The sequence below is a fragment of the Acomys russatus genome, chromosome 4, assembly GCF_903995435.1.
Source record: "Acomys russatus chromosome 4, mAcoRus1.1, whole genome shotgun sequence".
Lineage (NCBI taxonomy): Eukaryota > Metazoa > Chordata > Mammalia > Rodentia > Muridae > Acomys > Acomys russatus.
The window spans coordinates 10227475-10246836 of NC_067140.1; the positions used below are offsets into that span (position 1 = coordinate 10227475).

The 19362-nt window shown below is 51.5% G+C and overlaps 1 protein-coding gene across 2 annotated transcripts in view; it reads left to right on the forward strand.

Moving 5' to 3' along the window:
- Positions 1 to 17585, forward strand: part of Plcg1 (phospholipase C gamma 1) — a 31865-nt gene extending 14280 nt beyond the window's left edge. Inside the window, exons 2-32 of one of the 2 annotated variants that reach the window (XM_051143710.1) lie at positions 2133 to 2285; positions 2396 to 2489; positions 2630 to 2677; positions 5223 to 5307; positions 5397 to 5480; positions 5672 to 5706; positions 5880 to 5952; positions 6034 to 6135; positions 6310 to 6428; positions 6517 to 6602; positions 6677 to 6797; positions 7377 to 7545; positions 7634 to 7756; positions 7837 to 7938; positions 8021 to 8208; positions 8510 to 8710; positions 8784 to 8903; positions 8982 to 9162; positions 9967 to 10044; positions 10559 to 10662; positions 10877 to 10973; positions 11220 to 11289; positions 12019 to 12176; positions 13514 to 13610; positions 13743 to 13967; positions 14043 to 14191; positions 15162 to 15276; positions 15400 to 15561; positions 15664 to 15752; positions 15883 to 16067; positions 16230 to 17585. In XM_051143710.1, the coding sequence (XP_050999667.1) occupies positions 2133 to 2285; positions 2396 to 2489; positions 2630 to 2677; positions 5223 to 5307; positions 5397 to 5480; positions 5672 to 5706; positions 5880 to 5952; positions 6034 to 6135; positions 6310 to 6428; positions 6517 to 6602; positions 6677 to 6797; positions 7377 to 7545; positions 7634 to 7756; positions 7837 to 7938; positions 8021 to 8208; positions 8510 to 8710; positions 8784 to 8903; positions 8982 to 9162; positions 9967 to 10044; positions 10559 to 10662; positions 10877 to 10973; positions 11220 to 11289; positions 12019 to 12176; positions 13514 to 13610; positions 13743 to 13967; positions 14043 to 14191; positions 15162 to 15276; positions 15400 to 15561; positions 15664 to 15752; positions 15883 to 16067; positions 16230 to 16272 (3656 nt within the window). In that variant the 3' untranslated portion in view covers positions 16273 to 17585. Of the gene's footprint in view, positions 1 to 2132; positions 2286 to 2395; positions 2490 to 2629; positions 2678 to 5222; positions 5308 to 5396; positions 5481 to 5671; positions 5707 to 5879; positions 5953 to 6030; positions 6136 to 6309; positions 6429 to 6516; positions 6603 to 6676; positions 6798 to 7376; positions 7546 to 7633; positions 7757 to 7836; positions 7939 to 8020; positions 8209 to 8509; positions 8711 to 8783; positions 8904 to 8981; positions 9163 to 9966; positions 10045 to 10558; positions 10663 to 10876; positions 10974 to 11219; positions 11290 to 12018; positions 12177 to 13513; positions 13611 to 13742; positions 13968 to 14042; positions 14192 to 15161; positions 15277 to 15399; positions 15562 to 15663; positions 15753 to 15882; positions 16068 to 16229 lie in introns of both variants that reach the window. The other variant, XM_051143709.1, reaches the window with a different exon arrangement.
- The last annotated feature ends 1777 nt before the right edge of the window (positions 17586 to 19362 follow it).

The following is a 19362-nucleotide window of genomic DNA, read 5'->3' on the forward strand; positions in this document are numbered from 1 at the left end:
CATCCTCTATGCCTTTTTTGCTCGCCTGCTCTGTGTGCCTGCATTTTTCTCATTTTTGCCTTCAGTCATTATGGGTACTGGAAGGGGCTCTGCCTCCCATGGAGTGTGAAGAATATACATTTCATAGCAGCATGAGGCATTGAGAGGATGACTGCTGCAGGATGAAACTTCTCATTTGGATCTCTAGTAGGAGAGAATCCAGCAGGAGAACGGGCCAGGCCAGGGTCCGGGATGAAATGGGATAGGAGCATTTGCTGTTCTTCCAGACCAAACTGTAGGTCTTGCTTGGTTTGGAAGGATCAAGGAAGAGGGCAAGACAGAGGCTTCAGGTATATCTCTAAGCCCAACATGAGAATCTCAAAGGCTGTAAAGGGAGTGGGTTCATAGTAGGTTAACAGTGGGTATCCTCGGGAGGGGAGTGAATGGGTCTACAGGACCAGATGTCCAAACAATGGTCTGTGCTTCAGGAGAGTCAGGAAGGATGGCAAGTTGGTGAGAACTGGCCACCCTCAGGATAGTCTGGACTTCCTGCTAGAGGATAGATCTAAGAGCTTTCCTGAGGGGACAGAATTAGATCCAGGTAAAGCCAGTGCGGTTTGTGGTAGCAGTGTTGGGGACAGGGCCAGAAGTGTTGCTACCATTCCAGGTGGAACAGATGAGCCTACTGTGGCTGGCTCAAGGGACAAGACAGGAAGACTGTGAGCTGCTGGTTGGGTGTTTGGGATGTTTCGGCCATGCTGGTGCTTATAACTAGAATCTAGGGGAATTTAGTCAGAAGGGGGACTGGTCAGAACATTTATAAGAAGTTCCCAAGATGAAGGAAAGCTTTATCAACCCCCAGTCTCTCTTCCTGGCCTGAGTGTTTTCTTTGCCTAGGCTCCCAGGTAGTTCAGGGATGAAGTGAAGTGGACGTACAGTCAGGGTGGCTGTGGCAGAACCTCTCAGACTAGGTGGGCTGAGAGCCCACATCTGAGCAAGTGCTGGCCAAGGAACAGCTCCCTCTATGTGGTGTACACAGTTTCCAAGCTTTGAGCATCTCTTTTGGTCTCTCCAGCATCCTATCTAATGCTTTTAATACCCGCTGTAACTGTAGCAGTGGATGCAGGGCAGTTGTTTCTATGCTGAGACTCAGAGGAGTGTGAGATAGAGCAATCCACCAGCTCACTGCCCTGAGAAGCTAAGTTGGAAGGAGGTAACTGAGTCACTAGCTTACAGTTGCTCTGCCTGTTGATAAGCTTAGTAGCCAGAATCTGTCGTTTACCTCTCAGGCCCATCCACACAGTTGCTTCACCTCCGCTTGTGAGGGAAGCAGTTGAGAACCCCTTCCTAGCTGAGATAAGGATACCAAGCCACACAGTGCAGGATGCTTGATATTCTTGGACAGCCTGGGCCTTAACTAGAACCTGGCCTTTTGCTAAGATTTGTGTGGGCATGTCTGGTGTGTGGGTCATTTCAGGATTTGCCAGTTCTCTGGACCTGATCCACAGTTCTGTCTGGGATTCTGAGACCAATCTAGACTTGTCCAGCCCTGCTGTAGGACTTTGGGTCTTCATGTGTATTGTGTTAGAAAGTGGCCCACAAGAAACTGCCTTGGTAGCCGCCTGTGGTGGTGCACGCCTTTAATCCCAGCACTCGGGGAGGCAGAGGCAAGTGGATCGCTGTGAGTTCGAGGCCAGCCTGGTCTACAGAGTGAATCTAGGACAGCCAAAGCTACACACAGAAACTTTGTCTCAAAAAAAAAAGAAAGAAAGAAAGAAAGAAAGAAACTGCCTTGGATCTCTGTTGTTCCTTCTGGAGTCCCACTCTTTTCAAGGTTCAGGTGTGTAGCCTGTGTTCCCAGCAATGGAACAAAGATAGGGAAGGGATAACATAGACATCTACTTAACTGTCCCCAAAGAGCCTTAGCCTTTAGCAACAACAACAAAAAGGCCTACTCTTAGATAAGCCAGCCTCTCTATCACCTGGGCTAACTATTGCGTGGGGTCAGTCTGTCTCAGAGAAAGGGTTGTCTGTTTGTGGTCCATCTCCTGAGGGAGGAGGATGTGGAAATGACTGAGAAAAGCAGGCTGTGCTCCCTTTGATACTGACTGTGAGGACCTCAGTCTGACCTTGGACCTTAACTACCTTCCCAGTTGATATTCGTGAAATCAAGGAGATCCGCCCAGGGAAGACATCACGGGACTTCGATCGCTACCAAGAAGACCCTGCCTTCCGGCCAGACCAATCACACTGCTTTGTCATCCTCTATGGAATGGAATTCCGCCTGAAGACCCTAAGCCTGCAAGGTGGGAGGCCTGGACTTGGAGGAGGCGGGGTGTAGGTAAAGGGAAAGCGGGCCTCCCCTTCTTCTTGTGAGAGCTATGTGCCCTTAGCTCAGCTGTTGGTCTGCTCACAGCCACATCTGAGGATGAAGTGAACATGTGGATCAAGGGCTTAACTTGGCTGATGGAGGACACGTTGCAAGCAGCCACACCCCTGCAAATTGAGAGGTAAGACTCATCTTCATGTCTTGGAACCAGGGAAAAAGAGGCAGCGCCTTGAGGTCCTTCTGTGCTTTACCTTAGCTGGAGAAGGGACCCTCACCTCAGGCTCCTCCCTCTCCCTCCCCCCACCCCCTCTCTCTCTTCAGGTGGCTCCGGAAGCAGTTCTACTCAGTAGATCGGAACCGAGAGGACCGGTAGGTGCTGAGCTGGGGTATGTGCCTAACCGGTTGGTAGAGTCACCAGAGCATCTGAGCCAGAGGGCCCAGAGAAAGGAGTTACCTTGTGAGGGGGTAGGAATTCCGATGCAAATAGTTCATTGCTGCTGAGAGTGGAGAGCTGCTTCTCGGTTTTAGAAGAGTGGCTAGCAGTGCAGCCAGAGGACCAGGAGATGGGGGAAGCAGAGACCAGATGGCATGCTGTCTATGCCGCTTGTGCTGTTGTAAAGCCCTCTGGTAGTCCCCAGAAGCAGGAAGTCATGGGAAGTGCAAAGGAATGACCTGCTCTGACTTAGAGTTTGCTCACTGTCCTAGATAGGGTTACTGTGGCCGTGATGAGACACTATGTCTAAAGCAACTTGTCGGGGGAAGGGCTTTTTCAGTCTATACTTCCACACTGCTGCTCATCACCAAAGGAAGCCAGGGCAGGACCCTGGAGGCAGGAGCTGATGCAGAAGCCATGGAGGGGTGCTGCTTACTGCCTTGCTTTTTATGGCTTACTCGGCCTGGCTTTAGAACCCAGGACCACCAGCCTAGGGGTGCTCCCCACAACAAACAATGGGCTGCCCTGCCCCATATCAGTCATTAATTAAGAAAATGTCCTGCAGGCTTGCTTACACCTGGATCATATGGAGGGATTTTCTCAGTTGAGGCTTCCTCCTCTCCCAGTGACTCTAGCTTGTGTCAAGTAACATAAAACTAGCTGGCACAGTGAAGATGATACTGCAGAATTAGACTGTTAGACACTGTTCTAATGTTCTGGGTGGAAGATGAGAGGGCTCGGATTGAGGTAATAATGGTAGGGATTAGCTAGATTTGGGCTAAAGTTGCTTGTTTAAAATTGTATCAAAAAGAATTTCCTAACCATTGATTTTTGGATGTCAGAGAGAACAGTCAGAGATCAACAGGCTTTTGACTTGAGAAACTGGAAAGTAAAGTTGTCATTGGCCGAGACAAGAAGCTGGTGGGAGGAACACATTGTGGGCGCCTTAGCGTTTAATGATTCATAGAAGGTGTCCCTGTACAGAGATACGGAGTCACCAAGCTGGTAGAATGAGTTCAGATGAGCTGGGGCTGGACATCCCCAGCTATGAACAGGTGGAATGGAAAGTCTTGGGGGACCCAGATAGCAAGAAAACGGAGGAGCCCCAGTGTCCAGCTCCATACTCCTACCACATGAGAAGCTAGGAAGGAGTAAGTTTACCCTTATGTTTGCTAAGATTGTGGGGATTGTAGGTTCAGCCCAGTAGTGAGCAGCTTAGGGGCTAAGGGTAGTAAGGGAGTGCAGCCTTGTAAGTTTTACATGGAGGGAGAAGGGAGCAGCAACTAGAGAAGCAAGCGGGACAAGACAAAAAGAACAGCATATTTGTATGACGATGGAAAAGGGAAGGAACAGAGGTTCTGTCTCCTTCATAGAAATGGGGCCCCTCGACGGCACCTACATGGCTGACTGAGGGTCAGGTGACTCAGTGCCCTATGCAGAACAAATAGCGACTCTAGAGCATTGGTTTTCCACCTGTGGATCCTAATTCCTTTGTGGGGTTGAATGACCCTTTCACAGGGGCCATCTAAGACTATCTACATATCAGATGTTTACATTACAATTCATAACAGGAGCAAAATTAAAGTTATGAAGTAGTGATGAAAATAACTTTATGGTTGGGGGAAATCACCGTATCATGAGGGTTGCAGCATCAGGAAGGCTGAGAACAGCTGCTCTAGAGCATCCAACCATCAGTGCAGAGCTGAGCCTATGTCACACCCTACTTAGGGAGTTTTGGTCCTTCCTGTCTGGCTTTTAGGCCAAAGGAGATGTGCCCACTATTTCCAGTACCCACTCCCAGGAGAGCATCCTTTTGGTTTTTTGAGACAGGGTTTCTCTGTGTAGCCTTGGCTGTCCTGGACTCGCTTTGTAGACCAGGCTGGCCTCGAACTCACAGGAAGTTACCGAGATTAAAGGCGTGAGCCACCACTACCTGCCTTGAAAACATCCTTTTCTATGTTGTTCTTCCTGTTGTCCAAGCTGCCATACCTGGAGGGTAGCTCTTGACTGAGTTCTTTTCCGGGAGCCAGTTTACTGTCCAGCTTCAGCAGCAGCAGCTCATGTGGCTAAGGGTGGACCATGTTTTTCTCGTTGCTGCTGATTCTGGGGTGTTGATGGACCTAGGAGCTGTACGTCCCAGGATTTCCTAGTAGGTGGTGGAAGGCATTGTAGTAGGCCCTGCCCTGCCCTGAATAGGCAGGAGATGGGAGCTGGGGGCAACCGCTGGAGATGGCTTGTCCCTGCCCTCCTCTGCTGGGCCTGACCTGCTTTCCTGAGCTTGGTCACGTCTAGAATACCGGGTTTTTCTCTTTCACATGCAGAAACTGAGGCCCAGAGAAAAGGAAGGGACTTCCATCTATCATACCATGAAGTTGGAACCAGCGTTACCCTTAAGACTGCAGGTTCCCAGACTTTAGGTGTTGACCTGTCCATCTCAGGTGGGCATGGCCTAAGGTCAAAAGGGTGTCCTTTTTTCCTCAGTATATCTGCCAAGGACTTGAAGAACATGCTGTCACAGGTCAATTACCGGGTCCCCAACATGCGCTTCCTCCGAGAACGACTAACGGTAATGGACCCTTTATCTACTGGCAGGGCAGGAGAGGCCAGCAGCTCCTCATAAGGAGCCTGACTGAAGTCCCGTTCTGTACCATGCAGGACCTAGAACAGCGCAGTGGGGACATCACCTACGGGCAGTTTGCTCAGCTGTACCGCAGCCTCATGTACAGCGCCCAGAAGACGGTGCATGAGCCTCTTGCCCTCCCCCGCCCTTGCCCCAGCTCCTCTGCCTCCTCTCCTAGCCCTGCTGCCCTGCTTCGGGGCTCTTGGGTGCCACTGCTCCAGCCATCCCCCAAGGGCATCTGCTCCCTAAGAGCCCCTTTCCTACATGGTCTCCCAGGACTCTCTCCCTGACCAGATTCTGTTTCCTGCAGATGGACCTCCCCTTCTTGGAAACCAGCACATTGAGGTTTGGTTTGGAATAGCCAATTGGGGTTCTTTTGGGTGGTTCCAGATCTAGGTGGGAAGCGGTAGGTGGGTGGGGGTGGGGCATGACAAATCACTGGGTGTCTACATTAGCAAGGGCCCTTGTCTGTTGATCAAGTCAGCCAGCTGCCAGACACTTTTGTTCTCTCCCTGCAGGCCTGGAGAGCGGCCAGAGCTTTGCCGGGTATCCCTTTCTGAGTTCCAGCAGTTCCTCCTTGAGTACCAGGGGGTATGGCTGGGCCAGGGAGTCGGGTAGTGGGGCGGGTTCACCATTGGAGGCCTCTTCCATGACTTGCTCTCTACTCAGCAGGAGCTGTGGGCTGTTGACCGGCTCCAGGTGCAGGAATTTATGCTCAGCTTTCTTCGAGACCCCTTGCGAGAGATTGAGGAACCATACTTCTTCTTGGATGAGGTGAGCCCCATCTTTCCCACCATTCTGTTAGAGAAAATAGGTGGGGTGGCCAGAGCCTACATGTGCCCTAGAAGCTGTTGCTGCAGCCTACTTCTCACTTTGCCAGCGGAGCCGAGCCTGAGCACGCTCTTGTGCACGCACAGGACTCACTCTTGTTCTCGTTTACTCCTGTAGTTTGTCACCTTTCTGTTCTCCAAAGAGAACAGTGTGTGGAACTCGCAGCTGGACGCTGTGTGCCCAGACACCATGAACAACCCTCTCTCTCACTACTGGATCTCTTCCTCACATAATACGTGAGTATGCTTCTCCCTGTTCATCCGGTCTCTTCTCAGGAGGGAGGAAGGACCACCAGGCCATATGTGCCTCTCCTTGCTTACCCAGGTATCTGACTGGGGACCAGTTTTCCAGTGAGTCCTCCCTGGAAGCCTATGCTCGCTGCCTGAGGATGGGCTGTCGCTGCATTGAGTGTACGTAGTGTCCAGGGATTGGAGTGGGGAAGCGGGAGGCCTGCCTGTTTGACCATAATGATATTGTCCCCTAGTGGACTGCTGGGACGGCCCCGATGGGATGCCAGTCATTTACCACGGGCATACCCTCACCACCAAGATCAAGTTTTCCGATGTCCTGCACACCATAAAGGAGCATGCTTTTGTAGCCTCAGAGTAAGTAGGTGTGGAGGACATGGGTACCCTCCAGAAGGTCCTTTCACTCCTGGGGCTCCTCACAGGGCTTGCGCCCACTCCTCCTGTCTCCTTTGCTCTTGCTCAAGCCGGTTTCCTGAGTTCTTGCCTCTGCTCCCTGCGTCTCTGGCTAGCATTCAAGTTCATTCCTGTACTAACTGGTCTCAGGTCATCGCCTTTTCCTTTGTTGCCCAGAAAAGAATGTGTTCCCTGTGAGCCATTCTCAGTTGCTCGCTACCGCCAAGTCTGCAGTCCCCAGTCTCATCCTCAAGCTGCGCTCAGAGGCTGCTTCTCATCTTTCCTGACCCATCTGGTGTGGAGTGTCTTTTGACAAGGCAGCTTCCCTTCTGCAGCCCTTGCCACTTCTTGGAGCTCCCTTGGCGCTCCCTGGTGTGCCCCTCCACCCTCCAAGTGGCTGCCCCTCTCTGGAGGGATCCTGTGGATAGAGTGCCCCAGGCCCTTGACTCCCATTATTTCACTCTGTAAGGAACTACTTGGGCTGAGGTTTGGCCCAGAATAGCTGAAGCTGCAGTGTCACTGTCCTTACCCCTTGCCTTTCAGGTACCCGGTCATCCTGTCCATTGAGGACCACTGCAGCATTGCCCAGCAGAGAAACATGGCTCAATACTTCAAAAAGGTGCTTGGCGACACACTCCTTACCAAGCCGGTGGACATTGCTGCTGATGGACTTCCTTCCCCCAACCAGCTCAAGAGGAAGATCCTTATTAAGGTGTGGTAACGTTGACAGCAGAGACCCTGCATTAGGACATGGGGGTGCGTGCGGCATGGTTTTACTATGACCTGCCCTGCTTCCACAGCACAAGAAGCTGGCTGAGGGCAGTGCCTATGAGGAGGTGCCCACCTCTGTGATGTACTCGGAGAATGACATCAGTAACTCCATCAAGAATGGTATCCTCTACTTGGAGGACCCCGTGAATCATGTGAGGTCTAGCTGATCCTGGACATGGTGGGGCAGTCTGTTGGACTCTGGCTCACACCGGCCCCCTCTGGTCTGTTGCAGGAGTGGTATCCCCACTACTTTGTTCTGACCAGCAGCAAGATCTACTACTCTGAGGAGACCAGCAGTGACCAGGGCAATGAGGATGAAGAGGAGCCTAAGGAGGTAGGACTGTTCGGGGCTGTGGGCTCAGCTGGGTGAGAACTTGATAGTCACTGGCTATCTTTGCTGTTGTTCTCCTGTCTAGGCCAGTGGCAGCACAGAGCTGCACTCGAGTGAGAAGTGGTTCCATGGTAAGCTCGGGGCTGGGCGCGATGGCCGGCACATTGCTGAGCGCCTGCTCACTGAGTACTGCATAGAGACTGGGGCTCCTGACGGCTCCTTCCTAGTGCGAGAAAGTGAGACCTTCGTGGGTGACTACACGCTGTCTTTCTGGTAACCCACATCTATGTACCATACCTTTGTTTAGTCAGTGTGTGCAATAGACAGTCCCTAGAGATAACCAGCTAGCATTTCAGCTGTGGGTCGAGGTTCCCCATGGAACATAAGTCTCTTCTACACAGGCATGTGTGCCCTTAAACATGAGTATTAGATCTGTGTGTCCTCCTGCAGGGGCTGCCCACTATCCAAGTTTCAGAGACTGGCCTCCCATTTTGAAACTTTATGCCTTGCCTAGTTACTTATTTTTGGAGCACTGATCTGTTTTTAATGACTCTCCCATCCTGTCTTCCCTCAGGCGGAATGGGAAAGTACAGCACTGCCGTATCCATTCCCGGCAGGATGCTGGGACTCCTAAGTTCTTCTTGACAGACAACCTTGTCTTCGACTCTCTCTATGACCTCATTACACATTATCAGCAAGTACCCCTGCGCTGCAATGAGTTTGAGATGCGCCTTTCAGAGCCTGTCCCACAGACGAATGCCCATGAGAGCAAAGAGTGAGGAAAGGGACAGGGAGGTGAGTGGGGCCGTGGGTAGTACTGGTCAGGGCCTGACTCTGCCGGTTTTCAGGTGGTACCATGCAAGCTTGACCAGAGCGCAAGCTGAACATATGTTGATGCGCGTACCCCGTGATGGGGCCTTCCTGGTGCGGAAACGCAACGAGCCCAACTCATATGCCATCTCTTTCCGGTGAGGCATGCTGGACAGGCGTGGGTTCTCGCTGGGGTCTGTGCTGTCCTCCTTGCTGACTGTCCTGTCACTGTAAAGGGCTGAGGGAAAGATCAAACACTGCCGCGTACAGCAGGAAGGCCAGACCGTGATGCTGGGGAACTCTGAGTTTGACAGCTTGGTTGACCTCATCAGCTACTACGAGAAGCACCCCCTGTACCGCAAAATGAAGCTGCGCTACCCCATCAATGAGGAGGCACTGGAGAAGATCGGGACAGCTGTGAGAATGGGGGTGTGGGGGGAGCATGAAGGGGGAAGAGGAAGTGTGGCAGTATAGAGGACACTCAAATTTTAACAGTCTCTGGATGTGCTGAAAGCAAGTCCTAGGGTGTTTTAGAGTTCTCACGGGAGCCATGGTGTGAAGCTGGAGGGGGTGGCACCTAAGCTGTGCCTGGACTGGCAGCTCCCATGGGGTGAGGGGTGCACACGTGGGCTTGGTCTAGAGTGTGTTCGGCAAAGGGCAGGCTAAGTGCAGTTGTATAGATGCCTCAGGCCTGCGGGAAGGCTCTAGAGGGAAGACCATGGGCTTGGTAGTGCAGAGGTTGCTAAGGCTCTTGGACCAGTGTTATACTTTTTGGTAGAGACAGCAGGCATCTCACGGTTGAAAGTTGCCGTTTGTGGCAGCCTGGTCAGGGTCATGCTGTGCCCTGAAGCCAGGGCTCAGATGGTAAGAAAAGGGACAGAAGTATGTTGGACCTCTTCCTGACCTTGGGCCCAGCCACTGCGCAAATCACTGGAGTATGTGTTGCTGGTGGCAGCTCGGGAGTAGTTGACATTTGGGTCTTCAGGAGCCAGGTGCTAGACCTCGGATAAGAGTGCAGAGAGGAGGGTGAGGCCAAGTCCCTACAGTCACCCTCCCCTTGGAGTCGGGGGATTCTTGCAGACCAGGGGCCAGTGAGCTGGGGCAGGCAGGCAGCTTGTAGAAGAGAGCCAGCTGCGCTTCAGAAACTGGGCAAGGAGGAGCTAGCAGCTGCATTTATCTCAGTTCTGGAGCAGTAACAGATCACACGTGTCCTGTTGACAGGAACCTGATTATGGGGCGCTGTACGAGGGCCGCAACCCTGGTTTCTATGTGGAGGCAAACCCTATGCCAACTTTCAAGGTACATACCTGCCCTTGGCACAGGAAGCTACAAGGAAGGAGGGGTCCCCTTCTGCTTGGGCCTTGCAGTGACCCACTTGTGGTGGGTGTGGAGAAGCAGCTGTTGCTGTGGTTTTCTGAGGTAAAGAGGTTATAAGAGATGTGTGGTTGGCACATGACCATAAATCTCCCAGGGCTTGCCCAGTCTCTGGTCCCTGTGTCTTGGGTTGGCACTGGCCCTTTGTCACTGTTCCTTCAGAGTGACACCATGTCTCCATGGACAGCCGAGCAGGGGCTAGGTGGCACATTGGCCAGTCATTCCCTTATCATGAAGGCCTCTTAGACAGGATCTTCTTGGTTTTGCCCTTTTCTTTAATGTAGCAGATTGCCCTGTCTTACTCCCTCTCTTCAGTACCTGAGTGCCATCAGGGATGAGGGGGAGTCCTAACGTGTTTGTCTCTGTGCCGCACTGGGTCAAGTGATGGGGAGTGCCCCTCTGCTTTACTCCACACGTCTCCCTTGTCTCTCCTCTGCAGTGTGCAGTAAAAGCCCTCTTTGACTACAAGGCCCAGAGAGAAGATGAGCTGACCTTTACCAAGAGTGCCATCATCCAGAACGTGGAAAAGCAAGATGGTGGCTGGTGAGACAGGCTGTCCAGGCTAGAGAGCCTATGGTGTGGTGGGACAGGAGTCCAGGGCCCCTGGGGAGCTGGCACTGTGACAGTGTGCTTTGAGAATATCTGTCTCGTGTTCACTAGTGTCTGCCTTGGCCTGACTTATGTGTGGGAACCTCCCAGGAAGATCCTGTGAGAGTTTGGGGTGGTTGCTGGAGTCAGTACCCTGTGGCTCCCATAGGTGGCGAGGGGATTATGGTGGGAAGAAGCAGCTGTGGTTCCCCTCAAACTATGTGGAAGAGATGATCAACCCAGCGATCCTAGAGCCGGAGAGGGAGGTATGTCTAGAACCACACGGTGTCACAAGTTTCCCTGTCTCTAGGTTTTCTTTTGATGTGTCTATCACACCCAGGCCTTCCTGTCACGTGTGAGCCAGTCACACATCCTGTGTGGCCACACTCTAGTGTCTTTTGTCCCTGTGTCATATCTAGCTGGTCATGAGTATACCCAAAAGATAGTCAGAAAACCCCCTGAGTTGTGCATGCAGCATCCCTGCTGACATCCTGTGGCTTTGCTTCCTACAGCACCTGGATGACAACAGCCCACTGGGGGACTTGCTGCGAGGGGTCTTAGATGTGCCAGCCTGTCAGATTGGTGAGCTCCAATTCCTGTCTCTTGATTCCTCTTAGTGCCAGGGTGTCCTTGTGGCTCCTGCTCCTGCGGAGGAAGCCAGAGTCTGAACCCCCAGAGGCTACTGTTACACTCTGGAAACCCCAACTTCCTTGTCATCCCCGGCTTTTACCCTGCATGGTTACCCTGTGCCAGGTACAGTGGAGTCAAAAGTTGGCAGCGATGCTGACAGGCTGACATCCAGTCCTGATGGTTTAGACCACAGGCTGAGAGATGGGTTAGGCTATGCCTTAAAAGGCATGGCCTCAAAGAAGAGGCATAAGTCACAGTTGGGTTGGAACCTTGGTTCCACTACAACTATGCTGGTAAGTGTGAGCAACAACAGCCTCTGTAAATTGGATCTACTCACCACTCTTGCCCACATATAAAGTGTGGCCAGGAGAAATGGAATGAAGTCCTTTGAGCCAGTGTCTAAGGCAATGGTTCTCAATGTGTGGGTTGCGACCCCTGTGGAAGTCAAAGGATTCACAGGGTTTGCATATCAGATATTCTGTATATCAGATGGTTGTTACATTGCAATTCATAACCGTAGCAAAATTACAGTTAGAAGTAGCAAGTGGGGGGTGGTCATTACAGCATGAGGAACTGTATTAAAGGGGCACAGCATTAGGAAGGGTGAGAACCACTGGTCTAAGTATGGAGTGAAGGATGAAAAGATAGCATTCCCAGCTCTGTATTGTTTACTCTCAACAGCCATTCGTCCTGAGGGCAAGAACAACCGGCTCTTCGTCTTCTCCATCAGCATGGCATCAGTGGCTCACTGGTCTCTAGATGTTGCAGCTGACTCACAGGAGGAGCTGCAGGACTGGGTGAAGAAGATCCGGGAAGTAGCCCAGACTGCAGATGCCAGGGTAAGAACTGCCACAGCTCGGAGGGTGCTGATGGGGGCTGTGAGGGCAGCATGTGGGCCTGCTAGGGAGCCAGCGCCTCTAACTCTCCACCTAGCTCCTCTGGAGAAGGTAGCATATTGGCTGCTGATGTGACCCAGAACAGACCCAAGACGGGTGTGATGTGCCTTAGGAAGTGTAGAACATGAGATACTCTGGATCACCTGAATGAGTCTTCATAAGGCAAGAGGTATTGGGCTGGCAGCAAGAGTGGAAGAGATGAAGTGGTAAAGGTAGGAAGAGGCTTTAGGTAAACATTGTGACAGGTGTGCCTGGGACAGCAGGCAGAGAAGTTGCAGATCAACACAGCAGTAGGACTCTGCTGTGCTGAGGGCTGTAGCAGTGCAGTAAGAATGGTGTCCATTGGCTTTAGCAGCAGCAGATACTCCTAGTGACACTACTGAGGTCTCTTAGTAGCGTGACTAGGTTGGATGACAGTGGGTTGTAGGGGTTCTAGAGTGACTGACCATGAAGAGCTGGGGTTTGGAGTTTTTGGATAGTGGGTAGCCAGCATTTGTTTGGAAGGACCAGCTCTCTTCCATTAAGCCTGGTAATGCATTTGCAGGTGTATAGGAACTTGGACTTTGAGGCTGTCCCTCCTCCCAGTGCATTTGATGGGCAGATTTGTGACTGGATGGGCAGATTTGTGACTGGAGAACAGATACCTTGAGCCTAGCAGGGCAAGGTTGAGATGCTGAGGATTCTGTTAGTGTCTCCTGGAGGGCAAGGCACAGAAGGAGCCAGTGGCTAAAGGGCTTGAAAATTAGTAGTATGAATAGAGGAACCACTGAAAGAAGAAAACAGAAATAGCAGAGCTGGGGCCTTCTGATAAGCTGCAGCCGAGATCAGGTATGGGCGGAGGAAGATTATGTTGCCATGGGGGAACTGAGATGGTAAAGATCATCTTAGGCACAGATGTTTCCAAGTGGGCTTATGGCCTAAATGCGTCAGGAAACCAGAACAGTGTTTTTGTGAAGGATGAGGCTGGGTAAAGAATGATCAGAAAGCATTGTTGGGAAGGCCTTGCCCACCTTGAGCTCCCTGTGAGGTCATTTGGGACATAAGTTATGGTGAGGCTTCCACCCCAAGAGTGTTGGGAAGTAAGTGTGTCCCTGGAGACAAAGGAAAGAATAACTTTCAGAAGAACTGGGAGCCAGTAGTTTTGTTACTGTCTGCTGGTATTTGAAGGGTACAAGGGGAAGGGAGGGCCCTAGTTTACCTGAAGTATAGGTGTGCCCAAGGCTGGCAGGAGCTTCCATCTCCTGGGCAGGGCTCAGCCTGGGCCTTGTGTGTGTTACCAGCTTACTGAGGGGAAGATGATGGAGAGGAGGAAGAAGATCGCCTTGGAACTTTCGGAGCTTGTGGTCTACTGCCGGCCTGTTCCTTTTGATGAAGAGAGTAAGGCTGGGGGCCAGTTGTGGCGTGCATGTGCCCAGGGGATGGTGGTGTAAGAGTGGTGTTTAAAACCCTTTCCCTTACACACACTGCACATGGAGGCTGCTCTCTATATATTCTCAATGTTTGGCTCAGAGATTGGCACAGAACGTGCTTGTTACCGGGACATGTCATCCTTTCCGGAAACCAAGGCTGAAAAGTATGTGAACAAGGCCAAAGGCAAGAAGTTCCTCCAGTACAATCGGCTGCAACTCTCTCGTATCTACCCCAAGGGCCAAAGGCTGGACTCCTCCAATTACGACCCTCTGCCCATGTGGATCTGTGGCAGCCAGCTTGTAGCACTCAATTTTCAGACCCCAGGTGAGGGGTCCTCTGTGGGTGGGAGAGACATGTAGGGCAGTTGCACTGGAACACACTGCCATCTCACTCTTCCAGACAAGCCTATGCAGATGAACCAGGCCCTCTTCATGGCCGGTGGGCATTGTGGATATGTGCTGCAGCCGAGCACCATGAGAGACGAAGCCTTTGACCCCTTTGATAAGAGCAGCCTGAGAGGTCTGGAACCCTGTGTCATCTGCATTGAGGTGGGTGTATTCATTTGGGTACTTCAGGGTGAGAAAAGGTTTGTGAAGAATGAGGGGGGGGGGGCGGGAAACATATATATTAAACCTGCTAAGAAGTTGGGGACTAGCTGGGGGACAGGTAAGGAAGGGCACAGAGCCAGAGGTAAGCTACATTTTCTGCCTTGTGTGGAGTAAGGGAACTCATCTTGGACTAATTTTGAGCATGAAACACCCATCTGAAGTGGAAAGCCAGTTACAGGTCCTCTGTGTTGGAATCCCAGAGGTAGCAGGGCTGACCATGGCCAGTTTGGCTGACAGAGTCAGGCTGTTGGCTTAAGGCTAACCTATGAAAAGTCACTACCTGGCAGGAAAAGCCTGGTCAGAATGGTAAAAATCAGGCTAGAAGGGGCCTGTGATGAGCCAGGCTCCTGTCTTCAGGAGCAAGCAAAACCTGGGCTTGCTAGAGCGTGACAGTGCCTGTCTGCCTTTCCCAGATCCTAGAATAGAGCTCCCTAGCACATGTCTGGCAAAAAGCTTGAAGAAGGGTCAGCCCAGCCCTTGCTGTGGGAATCAGCAGGGGTGGCCTGAACAGAGGCTGTAAAGAGAAAGGATAGCCTGTGGCCACCTGGGCACACCTGGGAGCACAGAGTTACAGATGGACAGGTAGACATGACTGCTACTTCCCAGACTTTCCTTTTAAAGAGGAATAATTTAAAAGATTCCCACACTAGAGCAGACATGGACTTAACATGAAATGGACTGCAAAGTGCACGTGACACTTGGTCAAAGATACCATTTTCACAGCCAACAGCTTGCTCTGGGGTGGAACAGTGAGGGGCCTAATGGGCAGCACCTTCAGGGCCCAGCAGGGGGCATATTGCCTCCATGGCACATTTTCTTCCTAGCTTTGCTCCCTAAGCCTCAGTTGTGAGGATGTTGGGAGCAGGAAGACAGTCATCACCTCATCTTTACCTGCCTGCCTCCCTCACAGGTGCTGGGGGCCAGGCATCTACCAAAGAATGGCCGAGGCATTGTGTGTCCTTTTGTGGAGGTTGAGGTGGCAGGAGCAGAGTATGACAGCACCAAGCAGAAGACAGAGTTTGTAGGTAAGTCAGCCATCGTCCCCTCCCCGCCCCCAATCGCCGGTCATTCTCCTGGGTGATAAGACCTCTCTCCATCAGTCATCACGTCTCTTGATGTGGCCTGAGCCTTTGCCCTTGTTTTCACAGTGGACAATGGACTGAACCCTGTGTGGCCCGCTAAGCCCTTCCACTTCCAGATCAGTAACCCAGAGTTTGCTTTTCTCCGCTTTGTGGTGTATGAGGAAGACATGTTTAGTGACCAGAACTTCCTGGCTCAGGCTACTTTCCCAGTAAAAGGCCTGAAGACAGGTGAGGAATCTTCCTTAACATGATCTTCTTTGGCCTTGCTGTCAGGGTGGGGCTGACCTACTTGCTTGACCCTTGTTAGGCTGAGACCGGCATTTTTCCTAGGATATAGAGCAGTGCCTTTGAAGAACAACTACAGTGAAGACCTGGAGTTGGCCTCCCTGCTCATCAAGATTGAAGTTTTCCCTGCTAAGGTAACTACAGCAGAGCGGGCTGGTCCCAACAGCAGACTACTCTGCAGCAGAGTGGGCAGAGCTCAGTCGTAGCCCCCAAGGTGCTGAAGAGACCTCAACTTCTGTGCGCCTTGTTCTCCTTGCTGAGCAGGAGAACGGTGACCTCAGTCCCTTCAGTGGTACATCCCTGCGGGAACGGGCCTCAGATGCCTCCAGCCAGCTGTTCCATGTCCGAACCCGGGAAGGGTCCTTTGAAGCCCGATACCAGCAGCCATTTGAAGACTTCCGCATCTCCCAGGAGCATCTTGCAGACCACTTCGATAGTCGGGAACGAAGGTGAGGGAGGGGGAGGGGAAGGGGAAGCTGGCCAGTGTAGGACTTTGGAGGACGGTACTGGAGCCGGAAAGAAACAGTACTCTGTTAAGTCAATCCTTTGGCAGCTTTCTACTGTGTGGAACAACAGTAACTGTGTGTCTTTGGGTTGTCCCTTCTGTTCAGGGCCCCAAGGAGGACTCGGGTCAATGGAGACAGCCGCCTCTAGTCATGCCCTCACCTTGTTGGAGAGCAGCAGACGCTGCCCACCTTGTGGAATGGCTGTGGACTGGGTTCTCGGGGAGCAGCCCACTAGAAATCCTTCCTGGTCTGGCAACCTGGAGCCTGGATTCCAGCGGTGGAGGGTAGACAAAACCAAGCCATTAATGAGATGTACTGTTTTGGGCCTCCATGCCCAGCTCTGGGTGAAGGCAAAAAACTGTACTGTGTCTCGCATTAAGCACACACATCTGGCCCTGAATGTGGAAGTGGGTCCTTCCATCTTGGGTCAGGACCAGGTCTGAAGCCCCTTGGAGAGAGAAGTTGCCTCAGTTGGTGGCATAGGAAGCTTCAAGGAGCTGCTGACATTCCTGAAAAAGGAGGAGAAAGAGCCTTGCTGGGCCAGGGAAACAAAGTTTACATTGTCCTGTAGCTTTAAAACCCCAGCTGGTCAGGGTAAAAGAGTAGATGCCCTGCAGTTTGGCTCTGGAGCCAGGACAGAGGAATGCAGGGCCTATAAGAAGGCTCTGCTCTGCCCAAGGAGGAAGACACAGCACAAGGGCACATTGCCCATGGCTGGGGACAGTACCCAGCCCTAAAGTTACAGGGGATCATGATAAAAATAGCAGTATTATTAATTTTTTCTTCTCAGTGGTATTGTAACTAAGTTATTCAGCCCTGCTCCTCACCCTAGGAGGGAAGACCTTTGGGGACAGCAGCTCTGTGGGTTGTGTATTGGGAAAGGGCACTGTCAGGAAGGGTGGAGGGGCAGGGAGAGAGAAGAGCAGTGTCTACCCTGGTGAGCTTTTTTGTTTTTCTGGCAAAAAAGACTCAATATGCTTTCCCTTAGGAATGAAATGGAGACATAGGGAGGTGGAGTCAGGCAGTAGGTACCAAATGAAACCACTGCTTGGTGCAGCTTCTGTGTAATTGGTAAAAAGATGCAAAGGAGATGGGAAGGCGGGGAAGGTAGCCTCACCTCTGAGAGCAGAGGTGGAGGTGTAGGCCCGTGGGCGCAATGGTGCCTCAGCATAGCCAGCACTTAGCACACGCAAACCCACTGCCCACATGTGGGCCCAGGGTTGGCCATTTGCTAGTTCTGCTGCCCTCTTAAGATCTGACTGCCAAATAAATCATCCTCATGACCTTTTTCTTCCAACTCATTTGTTTCTTGGGGGCTAAGGAGAACATGGTGATTGAATGAGAATAGAAGCAAGTGTGGTATGGCATCTCTGAAGACTTCTGAAGTCACACAGCTCTTCCCTGTGGCTCTGAAATGTGAGGTCACCTCTGCCACTTCATCTTCTAGTGGTATATAGCTTACATCCAGCCTACCTAAGAGCAAGTTCAGTCTCCATTGGACAGAAACCTATTTCAAAAAAGGAGTTTTTGGATATGTGCTACCAGGTGCTACTCTACTTTCCTCTCTGCCAGCCGGAACCTCTGCCTACTTGCTGAGAAAGGCCTGTTTCCTTCCTGAGGCTTTGCTGGGGGCAGGACAAAAACTAGACCACGGTGCAGCACATGTTCCACACTGCTTAGCTTGGGTCACAGCAGCAAGTGCTTGGGTGGTGGCTGGATCTGTAGTTTCATCTAAAGCAGTGGTTTTCGAACCTGTTGCAATCCCAGAGGGGTCACATATCAGATATCCTGCATACCAGATATTTACATTATGATTCATAACAGCAAAATTAGTTATAAGTAGCAATGAATGAGATGTGTCAGGTCCTCAGAAGCTCTGAGTTCCCACTTGAGTCTTGTGGCCCAGGAGAAGGTCAGAGCCATGTTTGCTGGTCCTCAGTGCAGCTTTGTTTGGTGCTAAGCACTTAAATTTCAATACCTCCATTTCCTGAGCAAGCCTTCCTAGAGAGGCTCAGCTCTGCCTTCAAGCTGCTTCACAGAACTGTGTTCACCTGTCTTGGCCCCTTATCACATTTCCTTCTCAGTCAAGCAGATTTCAGGGTCAGTTCCATCTCAAGTCCTCCAAGTGAACTTGACTGCTACTAGAAGGAGACAAATGCTGGTGAGGGAGAAATGACCTGGGTCTTAATGTCTTGGCACCTTGTGGCTGTCATGCCTGATGCATCCAGTGTTATCTACATGTGACAGCTTGGGTTACATTGCTTTCCATCCAGTGGGTTATGACGTGTAGAGTCTTAGCCATGTAGCTTTTAAACATACCCTCAGGTACAGCTGAGAATTACTGTTACTGTTACCAGGGCCTTGTTTCCTGGGGCGTGAAAATGAGCGGTCAGATTGAGAACCACTGGCTTCAGCATAGGACTCTAAAAAAGTGGGGCTGGAAGGGGTACCGGGAACACAAGCCACGAGAAATGTCCTTTTGGCTAGCAGGCCAGGGACTAGTAAAGAGGGATCACTAAATGTTACCAGTGAACATTTGCCAAGAGAGCATTGCCTACTACTTCGAGGCTTTCTGCCTCCTGCCATGGGACTGAAAGCCCTGTGGTTTGAAGGCATAAACAGTTTGTGGCGTTTACTAGGAAAAATCCATTTACAGGTAGCTGTGCACTTAACAAAGAGTTGGGGCCTCCCTTCTGGCCAGACTCACCCTGAACTTAAGCTGGTGACTGGGACTATAGAGCCACTTGTCTTTCAGCTTGTCCATTATCTCTGACCATATCAAATCTGAAGGGTGCTAACTGTGATGTCACCCTACCAAACTAACAGTGGCCAAAACAAGCCCAGACCTGCCTCATATTTTAATTAAGTGGATCTGGCCCGTAGAGGCTTCTCCTACCTGGGACATATATCCCCAGAGGATGTTTGTCAGCCTGTTCTTACCAGGAAGACTGCAGCTCCCTGCAGGCTGCTGTCGCCATCTCCACCCAGTGTGTTCTGAATCTGCCCACTAAGGACTCAAGAGATAGCTCTGTAGTATTACACTAGTTTAGTCAGCCCTATGACATGGCTCTTTAGAGAAAAGAAACACAGCAACTTCTTTAGGGCCCGAGCTGGCCTTGAGAGAGGCTCAGATCAAGAGCAGTTCCTGATACTGTTTATCACCTAGGTGGCTTTATTTTGGGAATCCCCTTTTCCTTATGTGATAGGCTAGTGAGGCCATCCCAACAAAATTCAGTTG